Source organism: Cibotium barometz, chromosome 17, assembly GCF_041138505.1.
Source record: "Cibotium barometz isolate CiBa-2024 chromosome 17, ASM4113850v1, whole genome shotgun sequence".
NCBI classification, from domain to species: Eukaryota; Viridiplantae; Streptophyta; class Polypodiopsida; order Cyatheales; family Cibotiaceae; genus Cibotium; species Cibotium barometz.
In genome coordinates, this window is record NC_141062.1 from 48,279,797 (window position 1) to 48,306,829 (window position 27,033).

General features: G+C 42.3%; 1 protein-coding gene across 1 annotated transcript; it reads right to left on the bottom strand.

The window, feature by feature from the left end:
• Window positions 1-7,582: 7,582 nt before the first annotated feature.
• LOC147630113 (complex 1 protein, LYR family protein) lies at window positions 7,583-26,020 on the bottom strand. The gene is made up of 3 exons (XM_086811733.1): window positions 25,865-26,020; window positions 24,904-25,160; window positions 7,583-8,105 (listed from the first exon to the last, which is right to left on the bottom strand). Exons 2-3 carry the CDS (start codon window positions 25,105-25,107, stop codon window positions 7,962-7,964), a joined length of 348 nt encoding a protein of 115 aa, XP_086667859.1. The 5' UTR covers window positions 25,108-25,160; window positions 25,865-26,020; the 3' UTR covers window positions 7,583-7,961.
• Between the last annotated feature and the right edge of the window lie 1,013 nt (window positions 26,021-27,033).

Below are 27,033 nucleotides of genomic sequence, written 5' to 3' on the forward strand. Positions count from 1 at the left end.
AATATTCAGCCAACTTCTTTTCAACTTCTTGTGTTTCTGTCAAACTTATTCTATAAGATGCCTTACTAATTGGCTACTATGAATCCTTTAAAACTTCTATGGGATGATCTATCCCTATATCTAGAGGCAAACCTTTTGGCAATGTTTTCGAGAAAATATCTTTAAATTATTTTAATAAATTGTTTAAAGAAGAATTAACTACACAAATACTTGAATCAAAATTTTCATAATGGTTTTTAAACTGAGACATTGCATAACAGAAAAACATTTGTTCTATTCCATTATCTTGATGAAGCTTTTAGAGCTCAATATTACATATCAAACGAGAAGATGGTACATTGTGCTCTCCTTGCAATGTAATAAATTTTTCTTTATGCTCAAATGTTAGTGTATTATGAAAATAGCTTCTCAAAAGTGTTTTTCCGAATGAAAATAATTCAACTGTGCATTCCTTTAGGCTTATCATTACCATTCCCAGTAAGTTCTTGTCCTTGGGACTTAGGATAATTCCTTTTATCATGTCCCGGCTCAAGACAAGAGAAACAAAGTTTTTATTTAATCGCTTTCTCAAAATCTTGCTTTTTTAGAAACTTACTAGGATTGGATTTTTGCTTTTTAAGAGGTTCTTCCTTTTTAAAGAAAAAAACCCTTTGTTTTTTTAGAGTCAAAATTTTCTTCATATGAGGCTTATATGAAAATTTTTAATCATTTTCTTTACGATTACCATTACCCATGGTATCGTCAAATTTTTTTATAAATTTTATAGCCTCATCTAAGTTTCTTGACTCTTTGGAGTGAACTTCCTTCTTGTACTCCCTTTTTAGGCCTCTACGAAGCCTCTTACTTTTTGAAATTTATCTATTTCCTTAAGCTTTAAGACAATTTCTCTATAGCAAGCTATATATTGAGTGAGATTTAAATTATTTTGTTCCATAAAACAATTATCCCACTCCTCCCAATTTCACTCTTCTTCAATTTTAGAAAAATATTCCTCTAAGAATAATTCCTTAAATGAATCCCAAGAATCGGGTACTTGCCTAGCTTCTGCTTAGTTCATCCACCACTTATAAGCTTTGCCTTGTAAGGATAGGCTAGGTTCAATAGGGCGGTTATGATCAGGCACATTTCTTAAAAGATGCAAATCTTGCCATTTTTGTAGAAAAATAAAGACCGCATCTTTATTTCTCTCCTTCTCTTCTCCACTTAAAGTGGGCGCCTTTAAATCTTTGAATATCATACCCTAGTCTTTAGTTTTGGGACCCTCTCCAACTACGGCTCCATTTAATCCCTTTTTAAGAGTTTTTTCTCTTCCCCTCATCAATGTTATTTTTAGATATTTCTTTTACTCCCAATCCATTTTTTCTTTCATTTCTATATCCTCATACTAATTAAGATCTAAATCTTGCATATCTATTTCATTTGTTTTTGTAATATCCCACTCTAACAACAAGCAAAATAGAAAGTTTCTTACAAAGCAAAAAAGATGCAACACAATAACATTACTTGGTTGGGTAAATATGAATTGTCTCTAATGATGTGAAGAACAATTCCGTTGATTCCTGCTTGTTTATATTTTCTTCAATGATTCTTTAAGGTTGTCATGTACTCCACTTGCTTCATGTAGAATCTCCAGAGTATGCCCAATTCATTAGGTAAGGGGTATGCTCAGTCAATTAAGCAATAGGCATTTGTATGGGGAAGATTTGAGAAGTATAAGGATTATGGAAATGAATAGAGAAAAGATTAAGGAGTAGTTATTAGAATTAGTAAATAATGAGTAGCTCAATGGAAACATGAAAGAGATAGAACTTAGATCTGATACCAATGTAATGCTCCTTGCATTAATAGCTTGAGGACTTGTAAGACTAGAACTTTGAACCATATCCCAAATGGACCCTAAACACATGGTTATATAGGCCTAGGTGATGCATGACCTTCCAACTTTAGCCCCTTGACCTTTCAATGGCTAGCTAGGCATGGCCCTTTCACTATCCAATGCCCCTCAATTCCCCCTAGAAGGGGTGCCTACTTCTGTGGTCTTTGGGCTTCCCTTATGCACCATCTACATCCCTTTTATAAGACTAGAACTTTGATTCTCCACCCAACCATATCCCAAATGGACCCTAAACACATGGTTATATAGGCCTAGGTGATGCATGACCTTCCAATTTTAGCCCCTTGACCTTTCAATGGCTAGGCATGGCCCTTTCACTATCCAATGCCCCTCAACTCCCCCTAGAAGGGGTGCTACTTCTGTGGTCTTTGGGCTTCCCTTATGCACCATCTACATCCCTTTTATACGACCTTAATGCCTATTAACCATTACTTTATGTATTTCCAATTTAAAATCCCCGAACTTTATTTACATGCAAACCTTTTACATATAAATAATCTTTTCTAGTCTTACCTTATAGTGTTTCATGTCAGTCTCATAAAACAGGAAGAGTAATAACATGGAGCAGAGTCCTGTGAGGGTATGAGGAAATCAAAGAAAATGCTACTGGCTAGGTCTCAGCTAAAGACTTTGGTATCTAGCCAGCTTGGTGACTACCTCTCCTTGCTATAAAAAAACAATATGCCGACATTTACAGGGCATCCCCGAGGTATCTAAGAATCGATCCATTGTACATGCCAATTAAAAGAAGATTTATTGATGACAGGAATTTAGTGAAAGGTGGGCCAGGGATTCTCATTTTGCTAATAACTTTTCTCATTTTGAGCACATCAATTAACATCAATTAACTTTTCTCATTTTGAGCACATCAATTTTGAGCACATTAAATTAACATCAATTTATTCTCATGTTGCTTATAACTTTTCTTATTTTGAGCACATCAATTTCGACACATTAAATTAACAACATCAATTTATTCTCACAATGGTGTAGGCATGGCAAACGATTCTAGATCAGCAATTATCACCACACTGTGAGATCCTTCAAGCTTATCATACTTCTCATGAATATATAGAATGGTTATCTGCACAGTTTTACAGTCGTGAGAGCATGCACTTTGACCTCAATATAGGGCCTTCTTACAATGGCATTATGTATTATTACCATAGGCTTAGGTGTCTTCCTTCCTACATATGCACACTACTTATGAGGACATGATAGATACTAACTTCTGAAGATATCTCTATTTCCTTTGAAGAACTCTTTGCATCCTCTAGACTAGGAAAAGTTGAAGAACTCTTCGCATCCTCTAGGGCCTTTAAACAATGGCATCTTGTATTATTACTAGAGGCTCAGGTGTCTTCCTACATGCACACTACTTTAGACATCCTCTAGGACCTTTAGATAGTGGGATCCTGTATTATTACTAGAGGCTCAGGTGTCTTTCTTCATACATGCACACTACTTTTTTCGAGGACATGATACTACTAAAGATCGATCTATTTCCTTGGAAGAACTCTTTGCATCCTCTACAAAGGATTTGGAATCTGCATTAGGTAGGGGGATATTAACCCCATTTTGAGGCTAACTTAGCATCTCTCCGCGTTACATATGAGAGATAACATAATAAGTGCCATGAAACAACATTATAAATGTTGTAATTATGAGAATAGCTAGCCATGCCTAAGCCTATGTATCTTCTAGTCATTTAATTCATCTTGTTTTAGGTTTTGGGTGCCTAAGAATAAGGGCTACTTGCATAAATATTAATGCAAAGACACAATCCCCCTTTGGGACAGTTGAGTTTAGTCTTATCTCCTTGCTCTCTTGTGTCTATGATGGTGTGAGAGAGAGAGTTGAGAGGAGAGAGAACTTTATTCTTGGTGCATGTTCCTCTTATGCTTGTGTTCATGAGTGTGAGAGTAGAGAGGAGTGAGAGTCCTTATATGGAGAGAAGCAACCTCTTGGTGATAGCTCAAAGACAGAGGCAAAGGAGTGGAGCTAGCCACCACTAGTGCAACTTGGAGTCTCCCAGAGATACGAGCTTAGAGCAAAGAAATTCATTATCCATTACACTAGGACAGGTAAGTAGACAAGAGTGAGAGTCCTTGTATAGAGAGAGGTAACCTCTTGGTAAGCTTGGGAAAGGAGGCAAAGGAGTGGAGCTAGCCACCACTAGTGCAGCTTGGAGTCTTCCAGAGATATGAGTCTAGAGCCGGCAAGTTTCCCATTATGTATTAAGGTAATAATTATCCATTACATTAGGAGAGGGGTAGTATAGCTTGTAAACATGCATACAGTTTATGCAACGTGATAATGGTATTGTGACGTGATTATATTGCGATGTTGCAATCAAAGTAAGTCCAAAGGCTACTTACAGGTTTGGTGTTGAATACTATAAGCCTGTTTGTTGCTACACTAGTAGAGATAGGTGCTAGGCTTAGTCTCCCAAGATACAGGTGAACCTTTTGATGCATCAATTTATTAGCACGCTATTAGATGCCTCATCTATCTATGTAATGTGAGGCTAGACATTTAGTTTGGGGTCTCCCAACTAACCTAGTTTATGTATCCTCTCTCAATCCAAATAAACCCCACATCCAAACTCCAATCTATCTGTGGAGAGTCACTAATCCAAAATCTCGTTGATTTGTGCCAATTAATGGAGTCGCCTACTGCCAAACAAAATATCTCCAAAGTAGTGTAAAAACATAGAGGCATGCTTATGAAGCCTCCAAAAGCATGCTTATGAAGCCTCCAAAAGCATAGTAGCATCATATACTAACTCAAAGTCCAATAACTCCTTCTCTATGCAGCAAAGAGGCAGCCTGAGGCCTAAGACCCCTGGGGTAACTATGAGAAACCTACTCATAACCTCTGCTACTATAAGGTAAAGTAGTGGAGCTAAGGGTCATCCCTACCTCATGAAGTAAAGATCTAAAAGCACTCACCATCCCCCTATAGGCTAAAACTGTGTTGTGGGCCTCCCTATACATGCAAGAGACCCATTTGATCCACTCCTTGCTAAAACTGTGTTGTGGGCCTCCCTATACATGCAAGAGACCCCTTTGATCCGCTCCTTGGAGAAACCCATCTCTGCCATTGTGCCTTCCAAGAAGTCCTAATCCACTCTATCATAAGCTTTTCAAAAGTCTAGCAAAATAATGGCAAGTGGTTGTTAACTAGATTTAGACCACTGCATTATATCATGAATAAATCTCTGAAGAATAGGTTGAAGCCTCATTCTCACTGCCTTTGCTAAGATTTTGTAAGCAAACCCAAGCAAAGTTATGGGCCTTCACTATCTAATATTGGTCTTGTCCCCACCTTTCGGAACAAGACGGATAAGACCCTCTGTCATAAAAGGGGGCATTATACCAATACACCACATCTCTTACACAGAGCAGTAGTAACATTACCAATGAAATCCCAAAAATGCAAAGAGGAGGATGGAGAGAGGCCATTATCCCTTGGACATTTTCCTTTTGAAAGGGCATGCAAAGCATGTATCAGCTTATCCTTCAAAAAGAGAGCATCCAAAGAGTCACACATATCATCTGTAAACTTGGGCATGTTCTCCATCTAGGTATGTTCTCCATTTAGGCGAGCAACATCTTTTCAAACACCCAATGTACTCTGCATAGTTGTCAAAACGTCCCAATAAAATTGGAAACTCCCACTCATGCTAAATTCTATGATAGAGAAGAATAAACCAATGCAATGGTATTAGGTACATGGGATATGTTTGACCCATTCTAAGTCAATAAGACTGCTCATGTTCCCAAACTTGAAAATCTAATGGCTGCTCGACCTCCTAGAGATCTCCATTCAAAAAAGTTGATGGGACATCTATAGACATGTAGAATAGAGACCATCATTAACCATGAGTTCCCACCAATGCAATCCTCATGTTTTTCCATTAAGAGATTTTGTTGGAGATTGGTTCAAGATGTAAACTCCCATTATAGCCACCTCCACCCATCGTTAACAACCATCTCCACAATGGATTTGTTAATCATGTACACCGACCCGACTGAGAAGGCACCATCATATCCACGAAAATGGCTAAACACTGTAATGATTGCAAATCATGAAAGAAGAGGGGAGTGCCACAAAGAAGATCTATAGGCTTTAAAAAACACTCACTCATCGTGAAATGCTTAGGGCTACACTATGATACCATGTTACAAATTCCAGTGGAAAATCTACATCACTGTAAAAGTTTACACCAATTACAGAGAATACTTGATGAATAAGAGCTACAAGTAAAATTGCAACTTATTTCAATAAGACATTAATACATAAAACCAACACTATAGCTTGGGATCAATTGCCATCAATGAGCGATTTGAAAGGAGAAGAGATATGCCCCTTTTATTTGCAAAAGAGTTTAACATCAACTCAAAGGCTGCCAATAGAACAAGGTGATAAGGTAAGGGGAGGACAACTTGCAAGGCAAGTACTGGAAAGTGGCTACATATCACCAAAGTGATGGCCAACAAGTGGCGAGACCAACAAAGAGCCCAACTGAAACAATGAACAAAGAGAGTGCCCAATAGGATCTATTATTTAAAAAGAAGCCTTAATGTTTCAACCTCTGATCCTATGCCTAGACATGCCAACTATCCAAAGTGACTCCATGGAGGCTCACATACTAGAGCTTCCCTTAGAATCAACTTCAAACAAGGAGGCCCTCTAGGCTCTCAAAAGGTGATATCCTTCATCGGCCTTGTAACCCTAATCCTTTGCTACATAATGAGCTTGAAACCTTAGCAAAGGAGCACGTGCTAGAAGATTTTAGTGCTTTTTTGGAACTTGCTGATTCAAAAGTTGTTTAATACATCGTTTCTCTTAACGAAATATGATTTATTAGATGCTTTAGACATCTCCTCCTATGATTGTATCTTTTCAATCACACGCCATTTCACCCATCCACAAATGTAATAAATGTCACGTGTCCACCTGCCCACCTAGCCACCTATTGACACCTTGCAAAAACATAGAGTATGATGCATCCTTGTGTGAAGGGGCTAGTGCTTGATTATGCACAATGTAGAAGTCTCAATGGAGTGTCAACTCCTATCATACCACACAATTGATAACGAGTAGAAACCTCAATCCAATGCCAACTCCTATCATACCACTAACGAGGAAGAGGGCAATAGCATGTGTAACAAATTATCATATATACACACATGTCAGTGCATGTGAGCAATTTCTGTTAAGCCAAATTCCACACAAAAGACATCCTTGAAGCTTGGCAAGAAGTTATGGAAGTGAGTAGGGCATGTGTATCCTCCAAGAAAAGCATGATTCCCAGAAACTTCAATCCTTTAACTGAGAAAAAAGAAGAAGAAAGGGACTCTGTGTGTAACCGTGACAGGGCCATGAGATAAGCTTTGTTAATATTTCAACATGCTTCTTAGATTCTCCTTTTACAATTCTTTCCAAGGATCCCCCTTACAAGCATGGCCATAAGGCCTTTATATACACCCTTGGGCTAAGCTAATTCTAGCTTTTGAAAAAAAAAAAAAACAGCGCATGAAAACTTCTAAAAAACAACGCTTGCTTGCATGTTTCCTAGCTAATTGTTCTTCAATGAAAAACTTGCCGCCCCACACACACAGATGGCATCCTTACAAAAAAAATTGTCCTATACACTACCAAGGCGAGCACCATTCATCATGCTTATTAGATATGAATGAAAGCCCAGAACTCCCAATTGTTGCCAAAAATTCGAAACTCGTGCCATAATAACGAGCATGATCATACTGGCTTGAGCCTTGAAGCATATTTCAATACCTCACTTGCCTCTGTAATTGTGAGGTTTGGAACATATATCATTATCAAAAATCCATTATGTTGCCACTTAGAAACCAGTCGAAAACATGACAAAGCATACTTATTTACCAAACATATTCACAGTCCATGTGATCATCAAGACTACCCTAGTGAACTTCACGATTTGCATGGAAGTGATGTGAATGCTACAAAAAGATCCTAAGCTTTATGCAAGTAAACAAAAAATTTTCCAAACACATCAACCAGAGGCAATGCCTTGGCCTACTCAAGATCTTGTGTACAAGGTTTGTTCCAAGCCTTCGTACTCCAACTTTGGGAGCCTAAGACCAACTCTTTCTGCAGTGTTTTGCATTCGTTCTTTCTGCTCCTCACTCCTGTCTACTGCTATGTTATAAGAGAAAAGAAGCTCCTGCAAGACAAGTCCAATCAAACAGCATATCAAGGCCTCTTTTTTGAATTGTTGGGGGTATAGGGCAAAAAGACATGCACAGACATCAGATGCAACCAAATGGCCTTTCTTTCCTTTGAATTCTCCAGCTTGCTATACACTCTCAAAAACTATTCCACCTTATTGGAAATGTATGTGAGCACCACGTAGAACCATGTTTAAATACTAGATCGCTCCCAAATCCTAGGGAGCTCACCATACATGCTTTCCACTCGACACTTGAGCTCTAACGCCCATTTCTACGTCCAAGAAACCATCTCGAGCGCCTAGACCAAGCTTCAAGTGCTAGATCTTTTGTACTAGATAATCCCCCATCCCCAAAGCTTGTACTTTCCAAATATTTAGACGTCGTAGAGTCCACCTGACCCCTTGCATACTGGGAAATGTCCGGGATGGTGACAAAGTCTCTTCCAATCTGTGTAAGGTTGAGCGAAAGCAAGTTTTCAATAGCTTTGTGTGAGAGATTCCTTCTCTGTGACTGTGAAAGGTGCATAAGAAGTAAAAGAGGCAACCTGAATAGCTGCTCGTGGTGGTTCATCAAGCTCTGTGTGAAGGAAGGGCAACCACAACCTTCCTGGCAATGGAGTTTGGTGGTGCAGTTTTTAAATCTGTTGCCGAAAAATCTGTGGGTAGCATCCATTGCATTATACTCTTTGTGAGCTATATTGGGTATTGGGAATCGCCATAGCCCTTGATCTAGTGTTTGATCCTTTGTGGGGTAAAAGCCCCTCTATGGCCTTCGAAACTTCTCTCTTTGTGGCAGCATCTATGTGATGAATAATTCGTACAGTGTGTAAAGTAACCAATGCGAAACCAACAGTTTCATGCACGAGGCTCAACATTTTGTATTCCTCTGTGTGACTAGGAATCCTTCCAAGAAAGGTGGCCACTTCATCTTCGTGGCTGATTAAGCTCAGTGAGAATTGGAGATTATGTGATCTGTATAGTGGGTGTCGCGCTGCCTTGACAATAGAGCAGGTGGCTCTGAGCGGTGCACTGTGACAGTAGAGAAGGTGGCTCTGAACGGTGTGCAGCAGGCAGCCAAGAGCTCTAGCTCTATGTGAGCAGCTAGCGGGAGAGGCAGCCCTATGAAGGAAGCGCAAGACTGAGATAGTTGAGAACTCAGGTGATCTCCGTTGGCATCTCCGATCGATGCCCTGCAAGCACGTCAAACCTGCAATCTCTTTACTATTTTTGGTTTCAATCCATCTACTTCCATGTGATAATACAAAAATGGCATGTGCCTATTGGTGTTTTTGGTCACTATTTTTATTAACAAAAAAAAAATCCCCTTGTAATACCTCTAGATTATACAAAGGCTTCCCCTCCTATGTGAGACTAACTTGGTGGATCCTGAACTCTTTGTAAGGTCCTAAGTTTATAAAGGACACTCCTATGTGGTGACAAGGCACCGGAGTAAATGCCAAAATCAGTACGCTCAGCAGAGTCATCTAATCAAAAATATAAAAAGTATAAATCAAGCAGCAAAAAATACATCAAAAAGAAAAACCAGATAAAACCTCCCCAAAAAATTGTGTATCCAAGGCCCCACTACTATCACTATGCCAAGGCCCTAAGAGTTTTCGGAGTTTCTATCTTACAATATGGATCTTTATGGTTGTGGTGAAGCGTTGTAACAGCCCTCATCTTATAAAGGGTCGCTCTAATCCTCTTCAAGTACACACTTGGTGTGCTTTTGTAAAGTGTGGAATGATGGCAAGTCTTCTTATGTTTTTAAAGAGGAGTGAGAAGTTTGATGGGACCACCAACACACAATTGTCATAATTTGAAGGCATACTGGACAAGAGGACAAAGACAGCTTCTTCCTCAATTTTAACCCCCACTCCACTTTGTTGATCAATGAGACTCCTAATCTCATTTACATGGGCTGCTACACTGGTGCTTTCAGTCAATTTCTAACCTATAGAGTTTCTTCCTAAGGAAGAGCTTGGCTATTGCATTGGTATTACCAAAAATTGTTATTAACCTGGTCCATGCCTCATTGGAAGAACTAGCCGATGCCACTTGATGAATCTGATTATCTGCAACTCATGAGATAATGAAGGACAAAGCTTTCGCATCTGAAGTGATCCATTTTGTCAATCAATCTTCCCTACTGTCCCTGGTAGGCTTCTTAGTTGTCCCATTCACAATATCCCAAAGATCTCTATCAATTAGAGCCAGCTTCATTTTCACACACCATGTGTGAAATTTAGCATAGCTAGCCAATCTAATTTCACCCCTCACCTCAGTGACCTCAGCTCTAGTTCTTGTCAAGAGACTAGGATTGAAGGTAGAAAAGCATTGATCAAAGACGACCAAGCTTTTGCTGCCAAAGAAAATAAGAAGGAAAAGATAGAAAGGAAATGCTACTACTGCAAGAAGAAAAGTCATGAAATCAAGAACTGCTAGAAAAAGAAGCAAGATGAGGAGAAAGAATCAAAGAAGGAAACAAAGAAAGAGTCAAAGAAGGACAAAGAGAAGGACATGGAAAAAGAAGAAGCCAACATGGCTCCTATAGACTATGCTTTTTAAACATTAAAATTTGTGTAATTCTTTGTGACAACTCTTAGTCAAACACACCCTGCCTGGTATGGATGTTTGATCAAGAAAGGGTGTTGGAAACATGTGATCTAACATCCATATTATCCTTTGTGGTAGCTTTATCCTTAGTGGAAGACTTAGTATAGAGGATAGTATTAAAGGTCTTAAAGGTCAAGGATCAAACATGGTTACTTGGTGTAACACGGGTTAAAGGCCTAGCCTTTTGACATCATCGATTACATCATAGAAGGACCTTTGGAAAATCTATATAAGAAGCTCACCTCTCCTCTTTTAGGTAAGTGTGAGAGTGTGAGCATTGCTATCGTAGCCTACCTTGTGTGAATCTTCTAAATGAGCTTTTGTAGAATCAATCTCTTGCTCTTGCTCTTACTTTGTTTTCTTCATTATGTTCATTATGTTGATTATCTTCATTAGCTTTGTGTTAGTGTTTTGATTATCTTGGTGAGTACGTGTGCAAGGATTAGCATTCCCATTGCTTAATCTCTAAGGATTAATCTTTGTGATTAATATTTAGAACAAAAAGACTCCAGGTTTGCTTCAACCATTGCATATTCTCTAGCAGCCATGGGAAAGTATTGCTATGAACTTCATTATGGACTTTCCGAGGACCCAATTGGAAAATGCTACAATTTGGACTATTGTAAGATCATCATGAGTAGGAACCTATTTCAATCGAACTCTGATTGCCTGAAGTATCTAGAAACTTCAAGTCCCAACTCACTCTATTGTGTCAAGGTAATTAAGATGCAAGTGAAATCTGCCAACATTAACACTCTCTACTAGAACTAGGCCAAACTAGTATACCACCAAAATATAACCCATATAGTATATACGTCTTACAATGCACTACTCAGCTTGCAAGTCTTCCATCTCTTTCGCCATACAAATTGAAGGGAAGAATTAATTTTTTCCGAGAACCCTCGTATCTCAATATCAACGAAATCTCATCTAAATGTGGATCTCTGCGAAATATATACGTGCGTGCCAAGTTTCCCAAAACTATCTCAGTAAAGAAGCTTTACCTAGCATCAATAACAACTTTACCCAAACACATCTACAAAGCAAAGAAGCTTCACACCTAGCAAAGCATAACCACTTTACCCAAACATAGACCCAATTATAGTTTCAAATACTATGCAACTACATAGCATTCTCTAATCATCAACAATCCTCAATCTTGTTCTTCCTCTATAATTGATTTCTCAAACCAATTGTCGCTTCCCCTCAGTCCAAAAATCCACTAAATCGGAATACAGATGTATCCAAACACCCTGCATGAAGTGGATCTTAGCGTCCCATACCTGTTACATGCGGAAACTCTGAGATGCTTCTTTCAGCCCTAAACACCATCTAGTGCATGCTGATGCAAAAACGCAGACAAAAGGGAGAGTAGAGAGAGAGGGACAGCTGGAAATTCAATATTTCATATGGTACAAAAAGGTACATAATTCCCTGCAGCCGTAGGCTGCCTTCTGGAAAAGGTAAACAAACCCTAACCCTAGTCTATGTTTAGACCCAACTCAACAAGGAGTTGAATGAATGAAACAATGAGCACATAAGCCTTATATAGGCTTGAGAACACCTCATGGACTGGCCGATTGCTGGTCGGCCAACTCCTGGACAAATAAATCACATAAATGCTGCAGCAGACATGAATATTCCTTGTGTCCATCCACAAGATGCTCCACCGTAAATGCTCCAAAATCTGGTTCTGTTCTGATCTTTTCTTCTTTATCTTGTTGCCTTCTTAGGGTTAGCCTTTGAGATAAGCATGTACATGTGTGTGCACGTGACATCCCCCTCTGCTAAACTTGATGACGGGATTCCAATCTGCTTCTTGGATGACTATCATCATCCCATTCTATTCCCGGAGTCCCTCTGTCATCCTTCCTACTCTGGCAACCTTTTCACTGAATGCCTCGCCCGGTCTCCAAATCCACTCTAGCTCTGAAGAAGATCTCTGCATTTGTTCCATCAAGTCCCCAATCCGTTCCTGCCCTGTCTCTGAACACCACCTTGGTCTTTATTCCTAGAAATGAGTCTGGCACTCTCACTCCACCCCTTGGAGGATCATCCTCCCTTGGAACCGTTGCCCGAAAGCCTTTCCTGGCTCACAAGACTGCCATCCCCTTTGGGCTTTGTGGAACACCACCAGCCAATCTCCTGGGAGCTCTTCCCGGTCTTGTGTTCCTTGCCTTGGGCTTCGTACCTGTGCACTTTCCTCTACCTTGGACTTGTACACCTTCATATGGACTGAATCAGGGTTTAGCCTTACTGATCCTGATGCTCTGATACCAATGTTACATCTGGAAGCTTTGAGATGCTTCTTTCAACCCTAAACACCATCTAGAACATGTTGATGCAAAAACGCAAACAGAAGGGAGAGTAGAGAGAGAGGGATAGCTGGAAATTCAGTATTTCATATGGTACAAAAAGGTACATAATTCCCTGCAGCCATAGGCTGCCTTCCGGAAAAGGTAAACAAACCCTAACCCTAGTCTATGTCTAGACCCAAATCAACAAGGAGTTGAATGAATGAAACAATTAGCACATAAGCCTTATATAGGCTTGAGAACACCTCATGGACTGGCCGACTGCTAGTCAGCCAGCTCCTGGACAAATAAATCACATAAATGCTACAGCCGACATGAATATTCCCTGTGTCCCTCCACAAGATACTCCACCGTAAATGCTCCAAAATCTGGTTCTGTTCTGATCTTTTCTTCTTTATCTTGTTGCCTTCTTAGGGTTAGCCTCTCAGATAAGCATGTACATGTGTGTGCACATGACATCCAAAAACCAGGATAGACTCTATACAAGACCCCCTTTAGATATAAGATTAAGTCAAGAGTGATCAATTCCTTCCGAATCTTGCCTTGACACAACCAAACTCCCACCTAAAGGACACTGACTTTCAGGTTAGACCACTTCCTCCCATGATTATGGGCTACCATAATTATAGAACACTCATACATGGCAATCATGTCCCAAATAGACATCATGAAGCTGTAGAACACTCATCCACAACAATCATGCCCCAAGTCAAACTGTGTCTGTTAGCAACTCACTAGCCCAAATCATACCTACAAAAGGCTAGCCAAATCTTGATTATGCTACCACATGTAAACCCTATGAACCTGAGTTCAAAACTAAGGAGGATAATCTCAAGGAATGCTATCTTTACCCGGGATAGTACCGTTTCTCAAAAGAAACTATAAATCCCATAGAAAGTTACTAAACTCTCCCAAGAAACCAACCATAATACCCACCTCCACCATTGTATCTACGCACTAAAAGAAACTCAAGCCCCATCCAGAAGATTGGATAATCAAGTTCTATCCAAGAACCCTATCTTATATGCAATAAGTAATAGCCTCGCTCATCTCGAAATCTGAGATGAAGCAAAGAGGTGTATCCAAAATGCTCCCTAAGGAAAACCCGCTACCATTACAGCATGCAAGAACTCCAAAACAAATGCCATCCAACATTTGCAAAGGTATCTGAAAATCAAGTATAGGTCATACCATTAATGTTGTGTATATCACACATCTGCATATCATGTCTCCCTCGGATATAACATCTTTGATACTAAAACCTAGTAACGATCCACCTCCGTGAGATAAACCTGAATCTAGGTCTATAAAGGGATCTCTACTCTATAGAACCCAAATCTGCACAGTCCCAAAAGTATCACCAGTGAACCTAGTGCACCTCAAGGAAAATATGATACAACGGTCCATCCTCACCATGTTGACAACAATAAGTTATTCATGGTCACAGAGAAACCTCATCAATGTAATCTTCTCGACAAAAGTCAAGAGATGCTTCCCTCTTGAGTCAAACTCATAAAATAACTACCCACATGAAGCCACACTGAATCCCTAGCTTAAAACCGGAACCTCTCTATCAAAAGATAATTGATTAAACCATCCCTAAGATCTTGTGTACTACATCCAAGAGATGTGCTCAATCAAATACGTGATCACAGGTTACTGTTGGTAGCTCAAAATAGGCAAGATCAATGATCATACAAGAAATAAGTAACTACAAGCAATCACAAATCTTGTCACTAGCACTTGGCTATGACACACACGGATTGCAATCGAAGCAAATGCCTAACGAAATTCCCTTGTCGAAGCTTCATGATTGGCGTCTATCTATTCCTAGACGCAGGAAGAAACTATCGATTATGACAACTTTGCAAGCAAAATAAAATTAGATACATGCATAGTATACATAGCACTATCAAAGTCATGCTATCCATCCTTTGCATCCTCTACTGGTTCACACCAGGTAGCCTGCAATCAAGAGGTACAAGAGCCGTCTTACAGAGTATACCATAGACAGCCTGGGCAGCAAGCTGGAGGCGTACAGAGGAGAGGTGAAGCAGCGGCTGCAATTAAGATCCACATCCATGTGCATCCGGGTTAAGGCATGCACATGACAATACCAATGTAACATGCCAATGGAAGAAGCATGCTGATTATGCACTAATTAACGCCGCAAACTGAATACCATAGAAAGACAAGGAGATTCACCTGATCAACTGAATGTATTATTGCATAAATAACCGTGAATATTTACAATGATAACTAAGAAGTTGATTCCTGACTGATTTGCGTTAAAGTACACCTCCATACTTGCTGCTCCAGGGATAAACACGGCTGTTATCTGTTTCATCAAGGCTGCCAACTACTGATCTGTGGTCAGCTGCTCGGCTGCAATAGGACTGGTGGGGCAGTTAAAAGACCAATTAAAAGAATATTAACTGGCCCAAAACCTTGGCACCTTGCCTGGACATGTCAACACCTGTTGGGCTGTCCTACCTGCCCCATAAACTGCCAATATGTCCACATGCCACCAAGTTAATTGGTGCATGTGACATTATCTTTATAGGAGAGATGCATGTGACCCACTAACAGAAAAAAAAATGCATCTTAATGCCTTAACAAAAGTGAAATGGCGTGTTAACATGACATGATCATGCAGCATGCTGATTGGACACATGGCATGTTGGTCTCACAAAAAATCTCTAGACAACCTCTAAGTAATAAAGCTGTTCATACTATTAAGCCATCAGCACAACTCTCTAACATCTAACCAAAGCTGAGTATTCCCCGTTACGCTGCATAGTAATTCAGCCAGCCCCTCGTGGCACTACTGTTGGAGAATGCACAGGCAGAAGCATAAACTGAACAAGAGAGAGAGTAGAGAGAGCTTGTGGACAAGATCACCTTTTATAATAGCAAACAACTTAACAATGGCAATAGCCAGCAAGAGAGTTGAACAATGTGCAGGGATTGGATGGTGAAGTGAACAATGAGGAGCTGCCTTATATAGTGGAGAAATGACCTGGCCGACTACCTCTAAAAACAAGCCGACCAGCTCACGACTTCCTACACAAGGGAAAAATACATAAAAGCCCATAAAATAGGCACAACCCCATAACACTGAGATGCACAAATTCTAAGACCCCCTCTGCAAATCATAGTGTGCAAGAGTCTGAAGAAGATAAGTTGATGAAGATGAAACCATGGACCCTTCAGTACTACAGATACCAAAATCACCTCGGAGAGAGCACCCGCCAACTTGTGTCCTCGAAACAAAAATGCCACCACAAACAGCAAGGAACGTTGCTTGGCTCTGAATTCCCACACAAGTGTGCAGTGAACTCCAAGAATAAGATGATGAGATGCTAGACACACCGCGCTCATAATCCCCAACTGTGGATGGAAAACACATCACGTCCCAAAAACCTCGAACAATGAACTCAAAACAGATCCAATTCATAATCTTTGCTACACCAAAGATGACCATGTCTTGCTAGATGTCTAATGCTTGGAACTCCGAATCACGGTTCCCATGCACAAGTAAATGGAGTTGCTATCAACCCCCTCTCCCGCCCACAAGCCTCCTCTGGCTGGAAGCACATGGAAGGAACAGCATGAATACTAGAGAAGTATACAATCTTGGTCCTCCCAAGCCGGAAGCGCCCTGGGAGCCCTAGATGTGTAACTAGAAGAATCTTTATCACTGTCATTTGTCGTGTCTTTGCCCTTTTTCTGAGATCAAGACTTGCCCTTGGTCTTGTTCTTCTTCTTGGACAAACAATCCTTGGACAAGTGTCCTCTCTTTCCACAAGAGAAGCAGCGACTCCGACCTTTCTTCTAAAAGGTAGAAAGTGCCTGATCAGAACTGTTGAGAGACATCTTCATCTTACCCTGAGAGACGAGAACAGACTCTTCCTCCAAGAGTAGGGAGCTAAGATCATCAAAATCCAACTGAGTGGTTGTGACCCGGCACCTCAAGGCTCGAGAAACCACATCATACTCCAGGGGAAGCTTGGTGAGGATAAGTGCAGCCAGTTGAGCAGAGGACAAAGCTGCACCCATCGCCGGTTAACAGGTCATGGATAACCTTCATAGTAACATGGGACAAGGAACGGGAACGGGAACGGGGACCGGGACGGGGAACGGCAAAAGGCAGGGAATGGGGACGGGGACGGCATATGGAATATGCAATTTATTGACTACAAAGCACACTAAATAAAATAACATTTATGTTTTTACACTTTGAACATTCAAGGCATCACTTTAAATGTGCAATACGTGGCGCAAACACCGAACAAGCGCTAATAAGACTTAAGTACACCGACAAAGTTCAAACCAATATATAAGCATGGAATGATGATCACTATCAAATAACAAAAGACTAGTGTCTACAATGCACATAAAGTGCTGAGCCAAGACTCAAAAGTAAAAACAATGAAACATAGCTAAATGATAAATCATAGAGCCTGCAATGCTCAATCGGAGGCTAAAGCGTCAGAAGTACTGGCGTCATGGTCATGGCTGCCTACATGACCAGTCTGAAAGGTAGTGGCATCATCCTCTGGGCTCTGTTGTGTCTCCACCTGCTCATTTTCCTCCTCCTGCTCCATCTTGTTGGTCATGTCCACTCCCGGCTAGTTCAGGTGTGAACCCAGCTTACTCACGGGCACTTTTTCCCTGTGACTAGACACAGGTTTTTTCCCCGTGTGAACACTTACGTGTGTTGGGCACTTTGCCCTAGGCCTTTTAGTACTCACTTGTACTTTCATTTCATATCATTATTGAGTACATCTTTTCCAGCACTCACATTTCTCTGTGCTTGAGGTTGTGTGTGTGTGTGTGTGTGTGTGTGTGTGTGTGTGTGTGTAATAGATAGGGCATAGGCTCTTTTCTTGAGCACTGCCCTGCTCTTGCATAGAACTTTTTTACTGCTGTTTTTTGAGTTCTAGGGTTTAGACATCCTCCTGATGCCTAACCCTTTTGTACATTCATGATATAATGCATTTTCAACTAGTTTTACCAAAAAAAAAAAAAAAGTGTGTGTGTGTGTGTGTGTGTGTGTGTGTGTGTGTGTGTGTGTGTGTGTGCAGGCTAGCTTCCCTCCTACCCAACATTGGTATCAGAGCCTCGTTAGGGTTAGGGTTAGGGTTACACCCTGTTGCTTCCAAACATTAGGGTTAGGGTTTCCCCCTTGCTGCAGCCTATTGCACACTTTAGACACCTCTAGATCTGCGTGTACTCTCTGCTCCATACAGGCGTGCCCACGATCATATGCCATCTGTGTGCGCTGTCGCCGCCGCTCAAATCTGCACCGCCCTCTGTGCACCGCCGCCGCCGCCGCCGATCTGCGTGCCGTCGCCCTCACAGCCGCCGTCACCGTCGTGAGCCGTAGCTGCCTTCAGGTCCACTGTGCGCCGCTGCCTGTCAGATCCGCGTGCGGCACTGCCGCCGCCGTCACTCAAAACTGTGTCGCCCAACAGATCTGCGCTCGCAGCTATCGCCGCCTTCAGATCTGCCAGTCGCCGCCTGCAATAGCACCGCCTGCCCGCCATCGCTGTACAGTGTTGATCCACTTCAAATCAGCCACCGACCTGTACCTGCACCACCGTCGCTCTGTACTGCCGCTTCAGATCTGCACGCTCTTGCCTCAGATCTGTCAGATCTGCATGCCCTTGCCTCAGATCTACCTGCACGATTGTAGCTACTCACAATTTGGGGTATTTTTGCCAAAAAAAAAAATCAAATACTCAAAAATTGCTAAATACACAGCATTATTTTTGGGGCTTTTCAACATTGAGCTCAAAATTGCAAATTTTTGACTTGAAATTGCACAAATTGCTTGTTGAAATTTGGGGCTTTTCACCATTGAGCCTGCAATTGCAACATTGGCACACATTGGAATTGATTGGTGCATAATTGCACTAGAAATTTGGGGATTTTACAAAAATTGTCTCGATTTTGCAAAAATTGGCACTATTTGCAGGCAATTTTGGGTATTGGAGCATTTCCCCCAAATTTTTTGGGTATTACAGGCACATTTGGTTGGCATTGGAGCATTTCCCCCTATTTTTGGGTATTACAAGAACACATTTGGTTGGCATTGGGACATTTCCCCCAATTTTTGGGCATTGCAGCACTTGGTGTACAGGTGACAAACGCATTAGCAGATTTACAGGTGCAGATCCGGTTCAGATGTGGTCTAATTGGTTGCCTAAAAATTAGGGCTTTTCTACATTGAGCCCATTTTTGGAGCATTCGACCAATTTACATTTGATCTACCAGGATTTGAGCACTTGCAGCTCTTACAAGTGTCAACTGATTGTGTTTTTCACGGCACATGTATACATTTGTGGTCTGCTGGCAGTATATGTATGCCATTGTGGACACTTTGACAGATTTGCATCATCGTGCAGTACACTTGCAAATTTGGGACATGTATATGTATTTCTCCTAGTAAAGGAGTTCCCTTTCAGTCCATTGGTTATCCTGCTGTTTATCTCCCGCATTCTTACGGTTTTGCTGGACATTGCATACTCATGGTGACTTGTGACAAATTTGCTGTCCTATCATGGCCAACAGTAATAATGACCTCTTTGGAATGCTATCTCAAGAGGACAAGCTCAATGGGGACAACTACTCTAAGTGGGCTTATATGATGCGTCATGTTTTGGTTGCCAAAAATGTATGGTTGTATGTGGATGGCACTGAGGAGCGTCCTCTTGCACATGCTCCAGCGGAAGGTGGAGTGAATCCCACTCATCCTCTTGCAGGTCCACCTCCTCGTCTTCCTCCTACTCAGCAGCAACAGCGTACTTGGGATGCTAGGGATGCTCAGGCTCATGCATTGATTGCTCTCTCGTGCCGCAGGCATATCATTCCGCACATTCGATCTTGCACCACTGCAAAGGGTGCTTGGGATACCTTGGCGGCATTGTATTCAGGTCGCAATGAGGCTCGTGTAGCTTACCTTCCAGGCAAGCTTGAGACTGACCGCATGCTTGAAGGTGACTCTATCGATCAGTACCTTACGTATGTGAAGAACCTACAAAAGCAGCTCATTAACATTGATGAGGTTTTGACAGATGGCTATCTTGTTCAGACAGTTTTGCGCAATTTGCCTGACTCTTATCAGACATTTGGCACCACTTTGCGGTTGTTGGCTGGCAATGCACCTAATGCGGTCACTTTTGACAACCTTGTGACTCTCTTGCTCAATGAAGAGCAAACTCGTTCCAACAGGAACAACATGATGTTTGTTGAGTCAGCAATGGCTGCTCCTTTTTGTGGGAATAGATCTGGGCCTAAACCTAGCCCATCGAATCCTCCCAAGCCAAAGGACAAGCCTGAAAAGAAAAAGCGATGTAACTATTGCAGGAAAACAAGGCACACCATAGAGGAATGCAGGAAGCGTATTGAGAGTGAAAAAAAGAAGAAGCTAGCATCTTCTTCCACAAGTGCAGATCAGGCCAATTTGGCTACACGTGTCAACCTTGACACTTACATCTTCATTGCCTGCAAAGATGTCTTCTAATGCCATTGCTTTTGATGACTATGCTTTATAGTCTGTACTCCATGGTATGCATTGTCTGGCAAATGCATTTCAGGGAGGGATTCTACTTGCCCGCATGCAGTTGGTGATGCCTCATGGTCACTTATGCTTGTTGACCCTTATACTGGTCTACACTAGACGCTTTCTCTTATGTGATGTCTACTGGAGATGCCTTTTATGCTGTTTTCCCTTGCAGCGGGATTGTTTCTACAGTGTTGACATTGGCACTTTCTCACATGTGATGTTTACTGGGAGTGCCTTTTACTCACTTGGCCAGTGTTGGCTTGCTCTCATGGTTTTGACATGTCACATGTATATTATTCATCTTTACATTTGCCATACATGCCACTGATCATGGCATCGCTGAGAGTTTACCTATCCTCTCATAGCATTGGCTGATGCCCGCCTCGAGCCCCCACTTTTTCTCCCCATTTTCAGCTTTTCCCATTGCTGATTTTTCCTCATCGGATCCTCCATTGATGAGTTTCACTTTTGCAGCTTACACTGCATGTCTCACAGGCATGACTTCTGGATCCTGTTGCCTTTACACATGCGTATATCTGCTACCTCTTCTTATGCTACTGGTGCAGTTACATAGCATTGATGTGGATTACATGCAGTTCAGCTTGGCATTTGGTACTTGCCTTCAGGGGGTATTATGCGATGCCTCTTGATTTGATGTAGTTGATGTCCACATGATCTTTGCCATGCATTTCTGGTGATGCATTTATGTACTACTGTGCTCTAGCATTAGCACTATGACATTGGGGATTCTCCTTTTTCCCGTCATATAGTGCTTGCTTTTTCCATTGGCATTGCAGTTCAATCTTACTGTGGAGCATAGTGCAGGGCAGCATTCACAGCTTTATCACCCTGTTGCTACCCGTTCACACCATTCACTTGAGGGGGGGTTGTTGGTCATGTCCACTCCCGGCTAGTTCAGGTGTGAACCCAGCTTACTCACGGGCACTTTTTCCCTGTGACTGGACACAGGTTTTTTCCCCGTGTGAACACACTTATGTGTGTTGGGCACTTTGCCCTAGGCCTTTTAGTACTCACTTGTACTTTCATTTCATATCATTATTGATGAGTACATCTTTTCAAGCACTCACGTTTCTCTGTGCTTGAGGTTGTGTGTGTGTGTGTGTGTGTGTGTGCGTGTGTGTGCAGGCTAGCTTCCCTCCTACCCAACACATCTCCCACTAAGTAAAGGGATCTGCCTTTGCACTCGCACCCTTGCAAAGCATTCGCAAGTTTGCGCTTACAAAGACAAGATCATTGGCCTTTTCTACACCAAGGCGGTTCCTCTTCTTTGATGCAATATGGCTATAAGAACTCCAAAGCTGCTCCAAACAAGAGGAGCTTACAGCTTGGTTGAGAATGCGGACAGCCAAGTGTTGCAACTCAAGCCCATCTGAACCATAGTCTTCCCACCACAAAGCAACCCCAACCTTCAACCTATCCTCCTGTGCATCCGCACAACCAAAAGCACCACGAAAGGACCTCTATGCAGCAAGCTGGTCTCTGATTTTGCGCCTAATGCCTCCATCTAGCACTAGACGATCCAAGATACGCCTCCAACCATCACTGACCTCTCTGTCACCCTCCTGTCCATTACCCTCAAACTCAGGGTCCACCATATATGCAGCTGCATGCATAGGAGAGGCATAGGAGTTCCATCTCGTCACACATAAGGAACGAATCTCCTCGTATCTATCCTCATCGGGCTCTAACTCTTGCAACTTCTCTATCAGTCTATCCATTGCCTCATACACCTTCCCGATGCATGACTGCATAGCATCTACAAGCCTCAACAAGTGGACAATAGACCTCACCATAGCATCAATGCGTTTCACTGTGCAAAATCGAACCTCGTGCCCGGACTCATGCATACCACGGGCGTGAACCTCCTCCACTTCCAAGGCGGTTGGCATTAACCTTTTCCCACCATGACCAACCATCGGTTCTTCTAGCACCACCACGACGTGCAGAGCCGAAGGTTGCTTGTGAAGAAGATGCCATGAGAGAGGGTGAAAGTTGAGAGAGAGAGAGAGAGAGAGAGAGAGAGAGAGAGAGAGAGAGAGAGGGAGTGGGAGTGGGAGAGGCTAGAGCCTAGAGAAAGCTTGCGGGTTGAGACGAGAGAGAGAGAGAGAGAGAGAGAGAGAGAGAGAGAGAGTGAGTGAGGGAGTGGGAGAGAGAGAGAGAGAGTGGCCCGTGGGAGAGGGAGTGGGAGAGAGAGTGAGGGAGGGGGGCCTGGCCCTGGGCACTGGGAGAGAGAGAGACTCGAGAGAGGCTAGAGCGCTTATTGCTTAAGCCTTAAGCTCTAGAGTGGGGCAGCTGGCCAAGAGTGAGAGTGGGAGAGAGAGAGGAGAGCACAAGCCTTATAGGCTCAGGTCACGGGTGATGGCAGCCAAGCCACCGTGAGGAAAGCAACGGGCAGCCGCCAGCCACCAACGGGAGGAAAGCAACGAACAGAAGGGCTTCTTCTCACTGTCCTAAACAATCTCCCACAAACCCTTGTGGATGAACTAGATCCGCATATTTAGCTTCCAATGGGCATAGTTGGGTCAGTTCAACTTATCATCCTTGTTCGTACAAGGGAAAGCCATATCCATAGCAACAAAGTACACAAATCTCAACACTCCAAGACTCCTCTCAAGCGCTTTCCAACGAAGCGAGGCACCAGGACCAATCAGCCCCCTCTCAAATTTGAGAGAGAGAGAGCTGGACAGCAGCAAAAACAGTCCGTGAACCACCGGGAACCTCCTACCAAAAGGGCAAGGCTTGTGCAAGAAGAAGGGGATGTAGTGCCACTTGTCTGGCAACACCACATGCAAGAAACTCACCACCAATAGATGCCGGAGCAGAAAACGCAGCCACAACTCCACAACCTGCCTCAGTAGAACAAAATGCAGCCTAAAAGGCTGACCGACAGCAAGAAGATGGCTGGAGCAGAAAACGCAGCAGGGTACACAGTAACACAGGCACTGTTGATGCTGATCTGCAGCCTGGAGAAGCGATAGAAGCAAATGCACATCACAAAAGAAGACGGCAAGCAGAATGCAGAGTGACGGAGCAGCCTGAACCTAAGCCAGTGATACCATGTTGGAAAATGCACAGGCGGAAGCATAAACTGAACAAGAGAGAGAGTAGAGAGAGCTTGTGGACAAGATCACCTTTTATAATAGCAAACAGCTTTACAATGGCAATGGCCAGCAAGAGAGTTGAACTCTATAAAGGATTGGATGGTACAGTGAACGATGAGGAGCTGCCTTATATAGTGGAGAAATGACCTGGCTGACTGCCTCTAGAAACAGGCTGACCAGCTCAAGACTTATTACTACACAAGGGAAAAATACATAAAAGCCCATAAAATAGGCACAACCCCATAACACTGAGATGCACAAATTCTAACAACTACAACTTTGATCCCAGCTGCCCATACAGATATGATGATGCTGTAGTGCTGTATGGACTCCAGTCAGCAATTCAAGCATAAAGATGAAGCCCTATAGCCCGTTAATGCCCCAGAAGTTCGGTTCCGCATCTCCAATAAACTCCTAAGAGCAAGCCATGAATCTTGAATAGTTTGTGTATAAGATAAAACTAGCATTCTTGTTTTCCTACCCTCCTGTGATCTGTCATGAACCTTCCTTTGTCTTATTATTAAGCATAGTTTTCTCCAATTTGATAAAGCTTGCAGGCCAACCTATACACCACTAATCAATGAGTAGTTTGTAATCAATGTACTGGCACACAAAATTTGAAACAAGCCTGAAGGTAGATGGATCTATCGATCCAAGCAGCCATGAACAGAACAGTTTGACTGGATGAACCATTTTTCCCTAGCTAGCCAGAGCTTCCTTTAGTTTACCTGGGCAGCAATACAACTACCTTTACGTAAATATCATAGAACCCAATCCCAACATGCAATCCTTTAGAGAGTTATCACTGTCTCACCATGCAAAAGTAATGATACATGGATCCACTATGCCATGCCATGACTAGGTTCCCTAAGGGTTGACTGCATAGAACTTAGGCTCATACATGTGAGGGCTTAAGTATGTTGGAGCAAAGTCCACACTACAAAGACTAGGATGACACAAAGGGAGCACAGGGCAAGGAAAGGGGTGTACCACCCTACAGAAAGACGCAGAAGTTAGTGAGGCCTTTGTAGCAGCAAACTATAAAAAGGCCACGTTCCACATAATTAGACAAATATCTTTTAGTAAATACAATAACTTTTGTACAAATTTTATGCAGTCCTTTTTACAAACATGCAATGAGATAAGCTTGAGGAACATTGAGGGCATACCTTATGATGGTGCACACTACAAAGTAGTAGCGCATAGTCTTGAGCAAGTTGCAAGTTCTTACATATGATTGCTTTGTCGGTGAGCCCCGCATTCTTCCTGAACTCTTGAGCAATGTAATCTCTGAAGAATGATTTGGAGGCATCTTTAGCAACATGTGTCTTGATGGTTTTGAGCAGCTTCCTGTATACAGAGAGAGTCTCCATAGCAGCAAATGCTTTAAGATCCAACTCCTTGTGCACCTCCTTACAACTCCTTGCTGCAGATGCTCAAAGACAAATCACAAGAAGCATTCAGCAAAACAGAACTATTAGCTGCAGATGAAAACAGTCCATTTGGCTTAATGTTTAAACTTCTATCAAGGTCACAGAAACTTCGCTACAAGGCTTGCTTATGAAGTCATATGCACAACCATTTACACACATGTTTACACGCATGCCCGATCATACAGCTTGGGTCAGAAATCTGAGCATGGACATGAACGAGGTATACGGACAACCATAGCATGTGTATGTAGTTGCATGCCCGACCATCCGGCTTGCATGTAAGTAGCCTTAGAAACCTTAAACACATGCCTGACCACCATCAAGATTAGGTGAGATGGAAATGAACAAGGTAATGCATACCCATAGCATGTGTACCGACTATTCTAGAAGGCTTAGACACATGCCTGACCATCCAGCAGTATCACTATGGAAATATGCACACACACGGCATCTGTACAAAGTAGTCATAGGAGGCTGGGAGACGAGATCACTGTAGGATGCTGTGTGGTTCATTGGCATCCCAGCCCGCACCGTCCAACCCCACAAAAAACACACACATACACACACAACCCCGGGTTGTGGTCCAATCACATTGTGATACAAAGGACAGGCACCCACATTCAGCCCTGGGGTATAAAGACTTGATTGAGAAAATCAAAAACCTGAACACATTATAGCGAACATGGAAAGCACCTACCAATCACAGTGGCCTGCAGAGAAGCCAAGACTGCAAAAATGTCGCGTGTGCTACAGCTGAGGGCGGGCGATTTTCATGCAAACCTGCTGCTCATTGCCTTTTTTGGTCCCTTACGATTTGGGTGGCTTCAGATGTAGCGGCCGGAAGTGCCACATCACGGACGTCGGCCCTCAATGTGAAACCCCTCACGTGTGGCCATCATTAAGGTTATAGATCCTAGGATTTATATTGAATAAGAGGGAACGGCACATTTCCCTCCCGAATGTTCTTAAAGTACAACCATTCATGCCCATTGCATCGGCGAGAATTGGCAAAGCAATGGCATGCAGTGGGCCCTACGCAAGGGATCCTCCTCTTCATCGTGAATGGAGATGGGTTTGGCATGTCCCCTAGTAACTTGTTGCAGATAGAGCTCTCCGTACACATATATGACCTTGCTCACATGCCTATACTTCAAACCATTGACTTTGAGTGGCATTCCTTGGCTCGAATTTATGTGCATAAAGAAAGGGGTGTTGAGCGCCCCTCTCCTAGAGCTCATTGGCCTAGAAAATAAAGCCTTTGGGAGCTCATTGGCTAACAAAATAAGCCTTTGGGCACCAAAGTTGTGAACAACTCGTATAACTAGTCAAATAACTCATCTTGGATATTCATGCAACTTCACAGTCCCTATGGGAGAGAATTGAAGGTGACAATTTCTCACAAGCATGGGGGAATAACCATTCAAAAGTAGAGGCCATCTTTGCAAGGCTAGATAGAATCTACTCTAGTGGGCTTTGAGAACTAAAGGTGACAAATTCTCACAAGCATGGGGGATAACTAGTCAGAAGTAGAAGGCCATTTTTGCAAGGCTAGATAGAATCTATTATTAACAGGCTTTGAGAGTTGATTTGACTCCACGAATCCAAGGTGTACAATTACAAGCAAGGGTTGCAATTATACAAGCAATGAGATATTATCTCCCCATTTTGATTAGTATTTAGTTGAAGGCAAAGGAAAGTGTCAATAAGGAATTCCACTTCAAATTGACTTGTGTCTTTTAAAGAGCAAGATGTTTCCTTGAGTTTCAGAAGAGCTAGGAGATAGACTGTTTTACAGGTATATATTTTATCATATTTTTTATGCATAATAATCATAGAAAAATATGCTTGATTTAATGTGTGCAAAAA

Coding starts and splice junctions, on each gene's coding strand:
- LOC147630113 (XM_086811733.1), bottom strand. CDS start 25,107: ATGGAGACTCTCTCTGTATACAGGAAGCTGCTCAAAACCATCAAGACA. Junction 8,106..24,903: donor GTAGTGTGCACCATCATAAG/GTATGCCCTCAA, acceptor CTTGTCTTGCAG/GAGCTTCTTTTCTCTTATAA.